We start from the raw sequence: 17,602 nt of genomic DNA, 5'->3' as shown, positions 1-17,602 counted from the left end.
ATGAAGGAGAGAGGAAGGGAGAAAAGAGTCATTAACGGTGTTTAGGAATTGACACTAGAGAAATCTCTCACCCCGGAAGGAGTGCTGGAGATCGCTTGTACAATGTGAAAGTACTTGGCACTACCGACGTTAGAGGTTGCAGGTGGTAAATTGTATGTTATGGGCATTGCACTACAATTTAAAGAAGAATCCTCCCACCCCGGCCCTGCCTCTGGTTGGAATCTCACCCAGACGTGCCGAGGGGCAGGAATCCTTTACGCTCAGAGTTGCAGTGAGTGGGAAGGGATTCTCCCCGAAGACCCAGAACGTTCCTTTGTGTTTCTGCACAGCTCTGTCCGTGCCTCATGATATGCCGTGTCGGCCTGCCAGTCCGTAAATTGGGTCCTGTTAATCGGTGTCGGGAACCTAGGTCCCTGCCCCACACCTCACTTGGTTCAGACTTTCTTGGAGGAATCTGGATACATTAATCTCACCAAAATCTGCTTTTGAAAGTAAGAACATCTGGCTAAATTTAGCTGCATTTTCTGGGCCAGCTCTCCAAAATGGCATCTCTTTAAAAGATCTCCAGCTTGAGGACTCTTTCCCTCGGGGGCAGCGATAATATCTGTTGTTAAGTCGGGATGAATCGTCGGTGTAGACGTCTCTTAGCCGGTGTGGAACGGCGGAGGCCGGAGGGCGGTCTGGGCCAGACAGCGGAGGCCGTGGCTTCGGTCGGCTCTGTGTAGCTCTGGACTGTTCTGTACCACTGTTTGTTGTGTTCACATTTTCCGTTTTATTTCCAGTGACACATTTAGGGTGAAAAGATCGCCAAAACGGTCTCCTCTCTCTGATCCACCTTCTCAGGTACAGTGTTCCCTTGAATATGTTGTATGATTTTATCGCTCACCCAGGCAGCTAAAGCCCACGCGTTCTGATTCCCTGCTAGTCAGCAGAGCTGCTTTTCTGCTCATCGCGGGCACGTTTCCAGCACCCTCTTTTACCTCCTACATGGGGGCTCCCTTGCTGTTGGAAGACACCGTTCTGATCCCCTCCCTTTGGGACAGATCAGAGCGTGTCCCGAGAGTAGACAGATGTTCCGCAGAAGTGTTTGGGGGCTTCTGCAGGAAACACGCCGGTCCATTCTGGCCAGTTCATCTGCTGAGAACTTCTGTGGATACCAGGCTGAGAAAGTCGTGGAGATAAATGAATATATAGGGAGAAAGCCTGAGTGTCAGGAGCACTGGATTATGTAACCAAATTCCAAGTGGGGAGATAAAGGAAATCACGCCGTAAAGAAGTGGGGTTTGGGCCCTTCCCCCTCTAACTAGTTCCTCTATGAGATTTACACCATGATGGAGCGAGGAAGGCTGGCCTCGGGCGTGTATGTCAGGCCTCCATCTGAGCCAGCACTGCCCCAGCCAGCGGACCGTGGTCGGGCGGGGCTGCACAGAAAGGCACCCCCCCCACCCCTGCCCCTGCCCTGCTCAGCCGCTCCCCCTCTGCACAGGCATGAGATCATCAAGCCATGTTGCTGAGATTGGTTCACAGGCACTGTGTGGACATAACACGGGAGTTGCAGTAATAAAAGTGCCAATAAGTAAATTTCCTTATTTTTTCCTCAAAGTGAATGAGCAGGAATGTCTCGAATAACCCAGACACAAAATTCTGATTTTTTTTTAAACCCATGCTCCCCACCCCCACCCCCATAACAAGCCACTAGGAAAGGAAATTCACAAATTACAGAGGAAAGGATTTGCCTCCTTGGGACCATTTTGAGCAGAGTCCGAGGACATGCTGAGGAGCTTGGTGGGGCTCTGTCCTGGTTAGAGGGGCCCCAGACTCGGGTGGGGGGGGCGCCGTCGGGGACTCAGAGACCATGTGAGAGGAGAGACTGCTTCTCTTTTGCTCCCAGGACTCCACGCCAGCGGCGACACCAGAAACACCGGTCATCTCCGCAGTGGTCCACGCCACCGATGAGGAAAAGCTGGCGGTCACCAACCAGAAGTGGACGTGTGTGACGGTGGATCTGGAGGCTGACAAACAGGACTACCCGCAGCCCTCGGACCTGTCCACCTTCGTCAATGACACCAAATTCAACTCACCCACGGAGGGTAAGCAACTTGGTGGCCAGTTGGACCCCCGCCTTGGAGAACACTGCCCCTGGGGAGCAAAAGGCCAGGAAAGAAACTTCCAAGCCAGGTCGCCTGGCCATCCGGGCACTCCAGGCTAAGGCTGCATTTTAAGACAGCCTAAGGCTTGAATCCCGCTGTAGCCCAACCCCGAGATGCCAGCTGAGAGCCAGTCAGCTCCGGGCCCTCCCGATTCCCATCCTGTGCTCATTCGAGCTTTGCTCACTCTCTGTGGCTTTCGAGCCTGGGTGATTCTGAAACACACACCCAGCTACGAGCAGCACCATTCAAGCCGAATGCTCCGTGCGGGTCAGCCCCTGCCCAGGCCTAGGGTCTCCCAGTGCCACCACTGAGCATCAGCCCATCAGTCCCAGGGTGGGGCCACACTTTCCACTCAAGCCCCCAAACCAGAGGGTTCGCTCCAGGCTTGCCAGCCAGAGGACTGTTTTCCTGAACAGGCCCCCAGGCGTGTTGCTTTTCTCATCAATATCTTTCTTCCTCCTACATGAATTTTTGCTTTCAGCTTTCTGCCTGATCCTTTGGCTTGAAATACTCATCTGTCTGATCAGCACAGCATGATTGGGTGAATCAAGATTTTTTTTTTTGTAAACTGCGTATTCTACTCACACTGATTTTTCTGCATCTCTCTATTGGCTCCCACACTTGCCTTTCTCATCAGGAAAGCTGCTGAGGCCAGAAACTATCTCCCGGTCTGACGGTGCTTTTTCCTGCACCTGCCCCGCTGTGAGCTTGCCTCCAGCACTCGGACTGTTGGGCTGGTTCTCAGTCTTCTTCTCCAAGATCTTGATATCCAACCATTCAAAAAAAAAATGAGTAGAAATCAATATGAGGACCGTCGCACATGAAAACCTTACCTGCACTTCTTAGCGGCTGCTAAGGAAACAGCAGCTCCATTAAACGCCTTCCGCTCCCTCCGGGCAGGCAGTGCTGTCACTCACCGAGAGCGGGTAGTTTGGGTGGCTTGGATTGCTCCGTCTGCACGCTCTTCCGTGACCCGGCTGCCACGCTCGGTGGCTTGCTTTGTGCCCAAGTCTCTGAACGAGATGAGTGAGGTCCGTTTCATTTTTGGGGTGCGGGGATTTTGGATGCTTACCTTCTCACCACACTGCCTGTCTGTGGTTTGAAGATGGAAAGACCATCTAAGTTATGTGTACTTGGGTGTTTTGGCGTCCTGTGTTCTGCAGAGCAGAGCCTTTTGGTGGCTGTCTGGGTGGCCCTCAGGTTGGGGTTTGGGACGCTTGGCAGTGACCTCACTGCAGCCTGACCCCGGGGGCTCTGGGCTCTACCCCTCTTCAGGCCTTTCCTCTGCACACACACCTGGGCCATGAGCCCCAGTGGATGGAACCACTTTGCCGGATGCCCCCCCGCCCCGGCTGCCTCCCTGTACCCTGTCTCTCACGCTTGGTCCAGGCCACTCTGAGGTCACTTATTACTGTAACGATGATGCAAGTAGGTGCAATTTTTTAAGATTTTACTTTATTTGACAGAGCACAGCGGGGGGAGTGGCAGGCAGAGGGAGAGGGAGAAGCAGGCTCCCCACTGAGTGGGGAGCCCAATGTGGGGCTCCATCCCAGGACCCTGGGACCATGACCTGAGCTGAAGGAAGATGCTTAAGCGACTGAGTGGCCCAGGCGCCCCAATATGTGCATTTTTAATAGAAAATATAAAGATCCTAATAGTACCTGTTAAGCTAATAGGTGTCCCAATCCATGCTAACATGTTTGTTCATCTTTGACAATGAACCAAAACAGACAACTCAGTGGCTCAGTGACATATTTGGTCATTGCTTGTTTTCTGCAAAAATTCAACAAATAGGTAAATCTGTACGTTTGAAACAAAGCTCTATTAAACCTGCCTCCTTAGAAAATGATTGGGAAGATTCAGGAAGTGCCGACTGTGGGCCGTCGGAAATCCATCATCTGTACGTATAAGGGAGGGTTAGAGTTTCAGGAGGTGTTGACCCTGCATTCACCTTTCTAATACAGCCTGCTTCCCTCCAGTGGCTGGATGCAGAAACCGGATGCCCAGCCCCCCTACCGGATCGTCCTTCCTGTTAACGTACTGAGGTCAAGTCCAGACACGCCCCTGGGGTGCCGATGGCATCACCAAAAAGAAGCTGGCCAGAGCTGTGGCCGTGATTGAGGCTCTGTTCCACGGAAATCACAAATCCCAGGAAAACGAAATTTTGGGTTAGAAATAATGACCGCCTGGACAGGTATTAGCTACAAGGCCAGTTCTCTAAGTGACAGTATTTAGGCAGGAGCTGTCACTGGTGCAGCGCTCTGAGCCCCACTGAGGCGCTTGGACACGTGCTTTCATTTCGTTCTCTCGGTTCTAGAGAGTGGATGTCTGCTCCTCCCCCCCAGGAGCGAGCTTTGAGCTGTTACGACTTACTGAGCGATGTGGGGCTCGTCCCCGCAGATCAGGGCTGCCTGCCTCCTGAGCGTCCTGCTCTTGCCCACCACGCTCCTGTATGGGAGCACCCTGCAGGCTTCCTCTCGTCGTTTCTAGAAAGAGGGTGTTAAACTCAGCGGTGCTTCCCTACCTGGGTCCACAAGAGCTTCACGCTGTCCGAATAGTTCCAGAAACCTGGATGGAACTAGTTTAGAAAGATGCCCAGGTAATTAAAATGACGCGTCTGGGCGGTAATTACATCGGCTCACTGTGGCAACACTGAGCGTCTCCCACTGGTTAAAAACTCAGATTGGCAATTACAAATGTTTTTCTTCGAATGCTTGCTTAGTAAATGGCCCCTTCTGGTGCAATCTTTGGAAACATGGTGGGAAAAATCCTAGTCCCTGTGGTCCGTAGGGATGCAAAGATTAGGAGCCTGCAAAGCCTCTCCCAGGTCTGGTCCAAGAGACCCAAGGAGAGCAGTGTTTTAGATTCATGAGTCTGGACGGGCCTTTGAGGGTCACCCAGCAGCCATCTCCCTAACACACAGTGACATCTGCCCCTACCTTCCCGCATCCAACAGAGGGGAAGGTGCCCCCTCTCAGGAGCCTAACTGTTCTTCTGTGGTGGGTGCATCGCTGTCATGCTACAGACATTCAGAATGGTGAGGAGTGCACACAAGTTGGGGGGAAGGAGCAGAGGCAGAGGGAGAAGCAGACTCCTCACTGAGCAGAGAGCCCAACATGGAGCTCGATCTCAGGACCCTGAAATCATGACCTGAGCCGAAGGCAGACACTTAACTGACTGAGCCACCCAGGCGCCATTTTGTAAATTATAAATGAGACCCCCAGATGGCTATGATTGGAAATTTCAGGCCATGTGCTGAAGGAACACCTCCGGGGGTCACCAGGGATTGAAGCTCCCATGTACGATGCAGACATTTCTCGGGGTGTGGGGGTCAGACAGTCCGCCACTGTTATACTGTCATCTACTGCCTCTGAAGGATGGGATGGGGGGCACTGGGCAGTGGGAAGGGAGACTCCGTTGGCAGGTGGGGAAGCAGGCAGGTAAGCGAGCTCGGTGACCTGAAACTCACCCTGATCAGCTGCCAAGGGACGAGCTAAAGTTCCAGGCGGGACGCTTGACTGAGCCGAGCTGGTCACCAGAGCTGGGCACGGACCCGGGGCCGCAGTCCCTGGAAAAATCTCTGTGGTGGCTCTTAGCCTGAGTGGTGCATCCTGGGTGCTCTGTGCCATTGTGGGGTGTGCTGAAGGGTTCCTGTTCAGTAATTTAGAGTTAAATAATGCCATGGCACTAATAATGATACCTCGGCGAAGGAGGCAGCAGCTGCACTGTTACCTTCTCAACTTAAAACAGCCTTTAATCGGATAATAAAATAATAGTCCTGAGGTCCTACATGTGGAAAGTGAGAGATCTGGAGAAGGCTCTAGAAATCACCTTGTCCTTCACCGTCACTGGAGCTGACCTCTCCTTCACAAGATGAGGAAGACAGTAAGTCTTCATAAGCAAATACTTGTGCGTCTGAAGAACGGAGGCCCGTTCCCGTCCCAGACGTTGAACTGCAGCCTGGCCGTGTGGGGTTGGCCAGTCTCTGCTCTTCCCGACTGACGGACAGACCCGGGCGGAGGCCTGCGGGACGCATGAGGGCTTTCTGGCCGCTGATCGTTCCCCGGGCAGGCCAAGCCCACTGGAAGGAGACGTTGGCTTCACCAGGGAGATTCAGAGACTCCTGAAGAGTTGTCCACGTTTTCGGTGCTTGAGTTCATACGGCCAACAGCCCCAAACCCTTGCAGGTTTGGGGACGGTCTTCAGGAAATGTGTCATTTTAAAGCTCACCTCAAGGAATCATCATTGTTGGAGTGAGGACTTCAACCATATGTAGAAATAGAAGGAACTTGAAAGCAGAACTGCTGTTTCTCTGTTGTGTTAAAAAGAAGAATGCAGGCCTTAGGGACCGCTACGTATGCTCTCGCAGAGCTGCTGTCTGAGCGGGTCACATGTGACCTCTTGGTTTTCTTCTCAAGTAGGAAAGAACCATCTGGTAGCTGTGGATGTGGCTTCTGTGAGGATAGAGTCCTTTCTGGTGGTGTTCACCACCACATCCACCGCGCCCAGCACAGTCTGAGGCCTGGCGTGCGTGCTCGGAGTCCGTTCACTGGACAGGGAGCTTCGCTGAGGGGCCGAGCTGGGTGTCCTCATGGAACCCCCCTCCCCCAGGAACCTGGGGGACCCAGGGCTTCTACTCCAGTGAAAGCCTCTCAGGTTTCCCTTGCAGGCGTAGGTCTCCAGTCAATTTGAAATCGGTCATTTCTCCACTTAATTGGACTTTGATAGTCTTTGCATCTGAAAACCTGATTTGGACCAGGCCTGCGGGCACCGGTGGGATTTTGGGGAATGTTCCAGGTGACTTGCAAAGCTTCTCTTCACAAGCAGCAGTATAGGAACAATGCATGCTCTTCCCTTGTCTCGGAGTGTGGCCGGGGCTACATTCTCAGACAGGGACTGCGGTGGGGCCACTTCCAGAATGTCGTCAGGATGTGGGGACATTCTCCATGCTGTGAAACACAGAAAAGCAACCCTCAGAATAGACAGTTGTGAAAACTGGTGCCTAGTGCTCAGATCTGTTCCTGCTCAGACCTGTGCTGCTCACGCTGAGTTCCCCTGGACCCTCTCAGGCGCCCAGATGGCAGGAGCCCCTTTGCCGCAAGAGGTTCACGAGTGGTCTGCAAACGGCTGAGCTGCGCCTCCCCTTCCAGCCGGAGATCGAAACCTCGAGTCAGTGGACAGGCTCGGAGTTTAAAGTCTGGTTTCAGGCCCCACCCTGCCTGGCCCAAACTTTTCCTTTTTCTTTTCTTTTTTTTTCCCCTGACACTAATTCTCCTTTTGTTTCTTTTGCAGAGTTGGAATACAGAAACTCCTATGAAATTGAATATATGGAGAAAATCGGCTCCTCCTTACCTGTAAGTTCTGCCTCAGGCCAGCGGGGGACTTGCTTTCCCTCCCTGTCTTGTGAAAATGGAGGGCCCGGCCTCCGCCTGAGCTCAGGTCCCAAATCCAGGGTCCTCCGTGCCCGCAGCGTCCTGGGTGCACAGTAAGGGTGAACTGGGACTGGGGGATGGAGGTTTGTATTCGGTCCACTTCACAGGGCATTTTCAGGGAGCAAATGAGAATGCAGTTAGGCTTCCTGCATCACTTCCCTAGACCGAGGAAGAACTAGTCAGAGATTTCCTTAGAAAGGTGGAGCAGGGGTTTGGCGGTTTTTAAAGCGTACTATTACCTGTTTTCTTCAAATGAATTGCTTTACGTAACTGAAGATTGGTTCGCCTTGCAAGAAGTCTCTCTCCCCCTCACCCACTAACCGTTTTCATTTGAGTGGCTTTGGTGGGTTAGCTGTGCCCCCAGGCTTCCTGTCTGTTGCCTGCAGAGCCCCTGGCTCTGAGCGTGACCTCTCGTGCCTGCTGTCGTCCAGTGAGGCCACCAGAGGTCCAGAGGCACCTGAAGGGCTTGCTGTGACACTAATGGCCCAGACATACTGCTCGTATCTGTATCTTTTCGCATCGTTCATCGCTGCTGGGCTTGCGGCTTCTGACCTGCAGTCAGCAGACCATGAGGAAGGTGTTCGCCACACTGGGCCATCATACTCGTCCCCCCGCCCCCATCTGATGTGGGCACCGCCCAGGCTGGGGTCTTGCCTACCCCTGTATTTATCCCCAGTGGCCGCATGGTTGCCCATCCAGAGGGGATGGCCAGGACTGAACAGCATGCAGCACCCCGACACCATTACGGTCCCTCTCCCCCCGACACTACCCAGCAGCCCACACTCACACCTCCTCCACCTTCCTCTCCTCTCCCCTGGCCAGCACTGGCTTGCTCCTCCCTTCTGGGTGGCTCAAGAAGAAAGAAGCCTTTTCCCCGATGAGTTATTTGTCCTGTTGAAGAGAGCTCTGGTTTTCGTCTCGATAGCACCTGCAGCCGAGCTGACTTGTGCCTTTGATCCCTGCAGCAGGACGATGACCCCCCGAAGAAGCAGGCCCTGTACCTTATGTTTGACACGTCTCAGGAGAGCCCGGTCAAGTCTCCCCCGGTCCGGACATCCGAGTCCCCGACGCCGTGTTCAGGGTATGACTTCCGTGAGGAGAGAGTTTCAGGTCAGGCCAGCCGTCCCCAGGCCTCAGCCCTGTGGCACTGCTGTCCTGGCGTGATCATGGTTTCATTTGCGGTGATGTGTTCAGGCAGCCCACATCCGGGTCTCTGAGTGTCCCCACGGACATACATGCAGGGTGGGGGGGCGTTACCCACTGCCCTTTGTCCTCTCAGAGGCTGAATGCGTGACCCCTCCGACCGCCCCCCAGTGCACATACAACTTTGTCTTGTGATTTGTCCCATGGGGAGGCAGCATGCCGCCACATTCAGACCCGGAGTCCCACTCCCACCCCTACTGGCTGTGTGACCTGATGCAGGTTACGTGACCCTCCTGTGCTGCCTTCTCCTCATGTGTAAAATGAGGGTAGTCATAACACTGACGCTGTGGGAATTTCATGAGGATTAATTGAGGCTCTCAGTCTTCCAGGCACCCCCCCCAGCTGTGCAGTGGGGCGGGGGGTGCCTGTCCTCCAAAGCCACTGGCAGGATGAAACGGAGATGTTGTAAGGGAGCGTGCCGGGTAGATGACCCCTGCTAACATGGCTGTGAATTAGCACTGGTTAGAGTCCTGTTCTGAGCCGTGGGGCACTGGACAGGGTAAGGGTGGGGCACCACTCTGGGGCTGGCACCCTCCCAGCCCCTTACCTGCCCCTTTCTCTGAGCCGGAGTGAAAGCTCTTGCTTTGACTTCCCAAACTGACTCTTGAATCCACCCAGGGTATTGAGAACGATGGTGGTGATGTCGTCACTGCAATAATCATGGTGACGGGCACCATGTCAGGTGCTTCACATGCGGCCAGTATCTCCCTTGACCTTCATTGAGCGCTGTCTCGTCTCCTGTCCTACAGAAAAAGAAACAGTCACTTCCCTCAGGGCGCACCGCCGAGGGACGGGCCGTTTGCTTCACTCCACCAGTGGCATATGTGCTCCTGACCCTCCCCCTCAGGCCCTGAGGTGGGGCTGGACCACCCTCTCCAGCCTCCGAGCTCCTTGGCCCCCCCAGCACCCACCCCAGTTTCCCTCTGGGAGCACAGCTCTGAAGTGCGGGATCCCTTGGGGTGGTGCCTGAGTCGGGGCATCCTGGTCAATTTCACTGAGATTCCCAGTGAGACAAGTAAAGATGCTCTCTGCTTCCTCAGGTCAAGTTTTGAGGAAGCCGAAGCCCTTGTAAACACTGGGGCAAAGATCCAGCATCCTGTCACACGAGGACTGGCTCCCAACCAGGAGCCACACTTGCAGGTGCCAGAGAAATCCTCCCAGAAGGAGCTGGAGGCCATGACCTTGGGTACTGCTTCAGACGCGATTGAAATTGTAAGTGGGGTCGGAGGGGCCCGAGATCACTGGGGGTGAGGCCTGGGCCGGCTGTGTCCCATCACCAAGGGGTCCAACCCTTCAGAGCAACACTCACCAGGCACCTGGCTTGGGGCGCCGCCCAACCCCCAGACCACAGAAGCCAGCCTAGGAGACCCCACGCCATAGCCATGAGAGAAAAGCTCTTCCTTCTCACCAACGGGGTTTTGCACGTACCTCACTGCTTTATTTGCCTTTGGGGTTCTTGATTTTCCACTTTAGTCCCCTGGGGCTGGACTGCTGCTTTGGAGCTGTTTTCAGTCTGTACCCTGCTTCTCCATACCCTAGGGCAGAGGGCAGAGAATGGTAGGGCAGGGGACGCTCCTTTTGGGGAACACTTGGTTTTCCTGGGCCTTGGTGATGGGAAATCCCTCCTGTTTGTAGACCTGTTTATATCCCTCCCCGCCCCCAAGCTGCTCTGGAGGCTTGCAGAGCAAATAGACCCCCTGAACATCTAAAATGGGCCATCCTTCTAGGTGAATTTTTATTTTTATCTCTTTTACCTCCTTAACAGTCCCCAAGAGGGTTTGAGGCCGTTGACTTAGTTACTTTTAGTGTTACTTTTGTTGTTCTGTGTTAGTAGACCATTCATTTATCTCATACATCAAATATTTATTGAGCACCTACTGTGTGGAAGTTAGATGCTGGGAAGATATTAGTAAGCAAGAAGAAAGTAGATGTGACTCAAACGGTCTCTCAGAGAGACACTACGGAAGGACTCGTGCATGACTCAACTTCTACAAAGTTGGCTTCTGATTTTGGAGTCTTCCTAATCTACCCAGAGACACTTTTTCATTTGAAATCGTCTTTCTATTATTTAGAAAATGACCTTGACCAAAACCTTTGACACTTATACTTGGAGGTATTTTCTTGATGAGTTCTATTATGTTTAGAAAACCCTTCAACTGCCTGGTCTCACCCACCAAGATTTTCAAATAAATAAGTAAATAGTAACTTTCCTCCCACCAATTGGTTAGGGAGTGAGGGTGGTGTGGGGGTGGGCCGGCACCTAAGGCTGTGCTTCCGGGGGAGGGGTGGGACCTGTCAATCTCAAGATGCCCATCGTCAGCAGGTGGGAATTAGTCCAGATGAAAAGGAAAGTATTGGCACCTAATACTGTCTTTAGCCTTGAGTCAGAAATGTCCAGCAAATAGGTTGGTGGTCCTTGCTTGGAATCGATGTCACTCTGTGTCTCCTCTATTTTTCCTCTGTGTCCTCCTCTGCTGGCCTTCAGACAGCTCCCGAGGGCTCCTTTGCCTCTGCTGACGCCCTCCTCAGCAGGCTGGCTCATCCAGCCTCTCTCTGTGGCACGCTTGACTATCTGGAACCCGACTTAGCAGAAAAGAACCCCCCAGTATTTGCCCAGAAACTTCAGGTTTGTAGCCCACGTGTGACCTTTTGGGAGTTTGTGAAAACCTCAGTAGAGAATGAACGCCAAACCCCAAATGCAATGAGGCAGGATCTAACGAGGTATTGCTGGAAATGCTCCAAATGAAATATCTTCCCCCTCAAAGACTGAGGTATGGGTGTTCTTGACCCAAGACGCCAAAATGATATAAATTGTGTGATTGCATATGGGACAAACCATTTGTATTTCAATTGGGAAATTGGACCCAAAGTCATTTTTCAAAAGATTTGATAGCCCCCAAAGCAGTTTCTGTGATTTACTCACAGAACCAAGGGTATTAGATCACCATCGAGCCACGTATTTCTCTATACCGGAGGGGCGGCTACCTCAGACTCCCATTGAGTTAACATCTGGACTCGGTCTTACATATGAAACCAAAACAATTATCTACTCTTTGCCTTAAACTTGGCAACTTAATTTGATACCCTCTAGACTAAGACCTTCAGAGCAAACCTGGAGAGACTGTTAACAGTGGTTTGAGAATGCGAAACCATTCATGGAAGCTGTTGACCATCTTGACATTAATCAAACAAAAAGGAAAGAAATGGAAGGAAACAGTGCAGTAAAAATGTTGATCCTATTTCTAAAATCCTCTCATATTTGACCACACGATCCCTCATGACAGACATTCTGAAGGGCAATTAAAAAAAAAAAAGAAATTAAACACTTATTTCATGATCTGCTGAGGTGTTAATTGTGCAAGAAAGCCAGAGCGTGTGTTTTTCCTGAGTACCTGTCATGACACATTCACGTGGCGCATTCATTTCTTGAATGTGGGACGCATTGACATCCTGTCTTGATGCATTTCCCCTGCGATTTGCTCATCCCCCCGCCCCTCGGACAGGAGGAGTTAGAGTTTGCCGTCATGCGGATAGAAGCCCTGAAGCTAGCCAGGCAGATTGCCCTGGCTTCCCGTAGCCGCCAGGACACCAAGGTACGGGTTTGCTGCTGCCGTGCACTGCCTCCTGAGAATGTGGTGTGGTCCAGAACTTTCTTTGCTAACCATTGACCAAGCAGGCAATGTGGGGGTGTTACAAAGTAGTCTAAAATTTTCTAAAAAGCTGAAAGCTTAGCTCTCACGTAAACAGACGCTGAGCACATGTCTAAGATATGCTTAACTCGGTAATGAAGGAACCAGCAGGCTGGTAAAGCGGGTTCAACGGAGGAAAATGGCAGAACCCAATATAGAGTCAGTGGAACAGAGAAGGCCAGACCCTTACTGCAATCTTACTGCAAAGTTTGATATAAAACTGGTTAATTCTGGCTGTAAACAAGACAATCGAATATAACCTTGGAGGTTTTTTTGTTTGTGTTTTGCGAAAATCATTTCCTTCTCCACTGAACAGAAATCGTTTGCAACTTTTCTATTTTCTACAAGTTAATATCTAACTGTACTGAGATCGGACCCTAATCAATAGTAAATAGTGAAACCGAGACCTTCCTGAGACCTCGGATGGCCCCTTAGGCCAGAGTCCATAGAATTACAGAAGGGCAGATGGTACATATTTTAGGCTCTGGGGGCCATCTGGTCTCTGTCACAGCTTCTCTGCTCTGCTGTTGTAACCCAAAAGCAGCCACAGACAATGTATAGATGAACGGGTGTGGCGATGTTCCAGCAAAACCCTTTTTACCCAAGAGGACATTGGGCCATTTGGCGCACACACCATCATTGGCCAAGCCCTCCTCTAGAGTCGAGTAAGATACTGACAGAGCATGCAGAAATCTTTTTGCCTGCCTTCCAAGTTTGGAGTAATTATTCTTAACAATTTGAATGAGTCGCTGACGGCGTGCAAAACTGTGGCCCTCTGAGGTCAGGCCTTCCCTCCGGGTTGATGGGGAGCTGTGGTCTCTGAGGAGTTGCTTCATTCCCCCGCCCCACCCCCATGCCGCACCTGCTGCGTTGGGCAGCCCAGCGCACTCTGTGGCCTTGAACGTGTCGGTGAACCTTTCTGGGCCTCCGTTTTTCCAGCTGTGAGATGCGGCTACTAACAGCGCGTGTGCAGGTTGCTGTAAGGGCTACAGCTGGTGCGTGGAGGACGGCGCTGTGCCTGGCATACAGTCGGCGTGCAGTAAATGACAGCTGCTCTTGGTAGCTAACCTTCACTTTTGCCTTTGTTACCTGATCGGACACCCACAGCATCTCTACCATGGGGGGTCCAGGTCCCATTTTATAGATGGGGAAGTAGAGTCATGAAACGGGTCCGAGGGCTGACAGTGCTTCACTGACCCCGCAGGAATGAGGACTCCAGTCTCCAGATGGAGCCCCTTGCCTATCGCATCTCAAGGAACAGCTCACTTGGTACATGATCAGGCGTTCATGGGCTGCTCCTGCCTTCAGGGCCTCCCACATGTGGTTCCCCTGGAAACTGTCCGCAAGGTGGGGGGCCCCCTCCCAGAGACATCTCTCAGTGAAAGAAGGTAGTCGCACTGTGGGTGTCCAGACTGGAGACCCAGGGCAGGGATGAGAACGTTAATACACGTTGCTGACGTCCTTGTTCTCATTGTCAACCGGTGAGCTTGGGTTTAGTTTCCATGAGAAAGAAAAGCATCAAGCAGTGAGGATTTGTTTCCCCATTAGAATTATTTCTTGATCTCTTTGGGGAATGGTTTAAGGACAGAATGAATTGCTTTGAGTCTGGCCACCGTAACTACAGTATATTCCTGTCCGGAAGTTTGAGGCAGGATTGAGCACATTCTAGTAAGAGTTCGGATTGAGTGTGGAATGTTCTGGAGTGCCTGCTGGTGCCCCCCTGCCTCCTTCCTCCGGGGACGCATCAGAGATGACAGTCGGCAGATATTGGCTGCCCACTGACTTCCTGTCAATGAGAGCCTGTTCTCACACCCCGTGTCCCGCTTTTGATATAGAAAATATTGTCACGTGACTCCGCCATGTGTGGGTCAGAGGGACGGCCCCAGCTACCTCCCTCTGTATTTCAGACGGATCTGCTAAAAGAAACACTGGTGGGGGTAGAACTAGCTGGGAGTGTGAGGAACATTCTTCCCTGCCATGGTAACTTGTACCACTTTTTGGGTTCCTGTGGGTTTCTTGCTCACGTCGCCACTTGATTGCCCCTCGCTGCACTGGAAATCGCTGACGTAGAGAAAGAGGAAGAGCAGCTGTGTATCTCATTTGCTCTTTTTTCTGCCCATAAATTTCAGCGGCAGGTGACATAGCCCAGTCTTTTTGGCAGCATGGTCTTCCACGGTTGCTAACACAAAAATGAAATCACTTGGAATGAAAAGAAATCACTTGGAGGGCGGAAAGCAGACTGAAATACGACGGCGGTGATTCCTGGTCGCTCCTATGGGCAGTTTCCCTTGACATCTCCCTGTAGATGGAAAGCCAGCTGAGCTGACCTTCCAAGGACCGCAGTGGGGTTTCCTGTCTCATTAGTCTGAAAATGTTAAGAGAGGAGGAAGATTCCACGGGGCTGGGGTATTGGGCTGGAGCTCCTTACTATTTTGCTTCCACACACTTCTGCTCAAGTGAGTTCGGTGGTATCCTCCCGGGGCTCATCGGACCAGGGTGGCCGGCTGTGTGGTACAGCAGCCCCGAATGTAACCAGGATGGATGGAACGGAAATGTCCTATCTGTGTGGCTTTGCGAGGGTACAAGGCCCGTGGGGGATGGATTTAATTTGTGTATGTAACAGATACTGGTGGCGATCCCCAAAGCCGCTGGCCTTTCTGGATGAGGGGACCCAAATATAAAGAATGAAGGATGTGTCTGGGTCATGTAGGAACAAGGATCCTACAAACAGCAAGCTTCAGGACCGGAGGAAAGTCCCAGAAAGCAGGCCCCTTTGGGAGGGAAAGGGTGCTCATCTCTCTCCTCTCCTTCTCCAGGAGTCCTGGTTGATAAAGGCAGACCTGGATTTTAGGGGGGCCGAGAAGGAGTTAGGTCTGGGACAGCCTGAATTGGTGAGTGGCCTGACAGCAGGGGCTCCTCTAGTGCTGTGTCCGGAAACCACCCACCACTCCCGGCGTTTCACAACGCGATGCCTGAAAGCCGCAGGAACATCTCGAGCAGGGACAGAGGCCTGGCACATGGGTTTCAGCTTCTGTTTGCCAGTTCAGGGAATTGGCGGTCATCGCCTGCAGCCTGTGGTGAGAAGGATGGAGGCCGCGTCTTGACTCTTGGGAAGGAGTGGCCAGTCCGTTGGCTGGTGGCGCCTCCTGTGGGCGTGAATAGGGTACATGCTGAATGTCTTCCTCGTGGTTGTCATCCTGAGCTGCTGTCGAATTTGGATGCGGCAGCTTCCCAAGGAGAGGCCCCTCTCCTGCCCCACCTAGCCCCTCTCCATGACCTTGGCCCCGCTTGCTGTGGTCTCCCAGCCGGATCTAGACTCCTGGTCCACACCACGTGCACACCTCTCCCGCCGTGGTCATGGCCCACCGGATGGCTCTCACGGCCAGGGACCCCACCTTGGTCCCAGGTGTCAGCTTCCCCTGAGGCCTAGCGACAGGGAACCCGCCACAGGGAGCTCTGTGAGCCTGGGTGAGTGGCAGGACTGCAAGGCCAGAAGGGCCCCAGGCATGCAGTCTGCAGGGCTGAGGGTGACGGTGCCCTGGCCCTCAGGGACCCAGATCTGAGTGAGTGGATGGAGGGGTTGGAAGTTGGTTCCAAAGTTCCTTCTCCTTCTGAGTTGTGGCCATTTCACATTTTAATTTGTGATTCTCTTGGCTTTAGGCTTCTCCAGAGCAGCCAGTGGGGCCTTATGCAAGAGAAAACAAAGCTTAACCAAAGCCTGATGTTAAAATATCAGCGAGAAACAAACCTATCTCCCGTAGAAATGATCCTTGGTTGTAAGAGAAAACCAGGGTGTGTACCTTGAATTTCGTTAACACCAGCTACTCCAGGCTGTAATTCAAATAGATTCTGAAGTCATCTGTTCCTTTATTGAAAACACCAGGTGGCAGGGGTGAAAGGTGATCTGGAGTCACTATGTGGTGGTTAACCATTGTGTTTACTTAGAAAGCTCATTAATGTATTTATTTTTCATTCCCTTCCTTGTCCTACAAAGGACTTAGGCAGCTTTAAGGTCATCAATTCCTACATCGGTCAGGTTTCACTTCTGCCCAGCATGATAAAGTTAGTTTTAGTTCATTTCCGCTCGCACTTCAGAGGGCTGGCTTGTGTCGAGTCAGAACTGAATCTCATTCTGGGAAACCTTTTGGCCAAATCCCTGAAATCCTCCATTTTTTCATCTTTCAAAGGCCCATGATGCGTTAGATGGTGTCTAGTGTTCTTTCCATTTTGAAATTTTATTCTAATTTTTTTCTAAAGGACACATTATTTTACTTAAAAAGTGACAGGAACAGTTTTGTTTTGTTTTTTCGGTCCTCTTCAGAATCTTGTGTCTATGAATTTCCTCCATAAATACAAACAGAGTCTTATTGTCTGGGTATAATTTTCTTTTCTTTTCTTTTAATTTTTATAAAAGATTTGTTTATTTATTTATTTGAGAGAGAGAGACAGAGAGCAAGCAGGGGGAGGGGCAGAGAGAGAGGGAGAGAGCATCCTCCCCCCTGCTGAGCCCAGAGACCAAGGAGGCGGGGCTCGAACTCATGATCCTGAGATCATGACCAGAGCCGAAAACAAGACCTCTGGGTATAATTTTCTATTTACTTCCTGAGACGTTTCCCACATGACAAGTAGAGCCTTGAAAACATTTCAGACAGCAGAGATTAACCCATGCACGGTTGAGGCTCCGCACCCATGGCCCAGTGGCATGCTTTCTTCCGAGAGGTCAGCGTGCCAGCTTCTGTGCCATGTTCAAATGTCCTGTAATGGAGGCTTCTTTAGGACCTGAGGATGGAAAGATTGGCATCCCATTTGACAGGACAGTGTGTCTCCAGGGTCTGGGAGAACAGGGGACTGGGTGCTCCCTCCCCTCTCTGACCGGAGTAATCATTCTGGTCCCCCTGCACAGGGAGCCCACATACTCAAGGCCAGATAGCGTGAGTGAAACCCCAGCCCATTTTTAGGACAACCAAAACCATGACATTGACTGTGCATGTGTACAACTAACTGGGCCTAACTCTGCCATCTCCAGTCCTATCCATTAAATTTCTGCCCGAGTTTTCTAAGATACTTCAAGTTCATTCTCTCTGATGCTGTAGTGGGGTGAGGTCACCTGTGCTTGAGATGGAAGAGA

At 51.9% G+C, this 17,602-nt stretch overlaps 1 protein-coding gene across 21 annotated transcripts in view; it reads left to right on the top strand.

Annotated features, from left to right (window-relative positions):
* Nucleotides 1-17,602, top strand: part of TACC2 (transforming acidic coiled-coil containing protein 2) — a 199,871-nt gene that overhangs the window by 166,136 nt on the left and 16,133 nt on the right. For 16 of the 21 annotated variants that reach the window (XM_045803335.2, XM_045803330.2, XM_045803329.2 and 13 more), the window contains 7 exons: nt 783-843; nt 1,892-2,090; nt 7,443-7,504; nt 8,548-8,663; nt 9,826-9,997; nt 11,271-11,411; nt 12,289-12,378. In XM_045803335.2, coding sequence (XP_045659291.2) covers nt 783-843; nt 1,892-2,090; nt 7,443-7,504; nt 8,548-8,663; nt 9,826-9,997; nt 11,271-11,411; nt 12,289-12,378 — 841 coding nt within the window. The remainder of the gene's footprint in view (nt 1-782; nt 844-1,891; nt 2,091-7,442; nt 7,505-8,547; nt 8,664-9,825; nt 9,998-11,270; nt 11,412-12,288; nt 12,379-17,602) is intronic. The other 5 variants (XM_045803339.2, XM_087862630.1, XM_045803338.2 and 2 more) reach the window with 2 other exon arrangements.

The sequence above is a fragment of the Ursus americanus genome, chromosome 6 (assembly GCF_024610735.1).
Source record: "Ursus americanus isolate L20-20 chromosome 6, mUrsAme1.1.p, whole genome shotgun sequence".
Lineage (NCBI taxonomy): Eukaryota > Metazoa > Chordata > Mammalia > Carnivora > Ursidae > Ursus > Ursus americanus.
The sequence above is the reverse complement of the archived record's forward strand: the minus strand, read 5'-3'. Positions and strand labels throughout refer to the sequence as shown.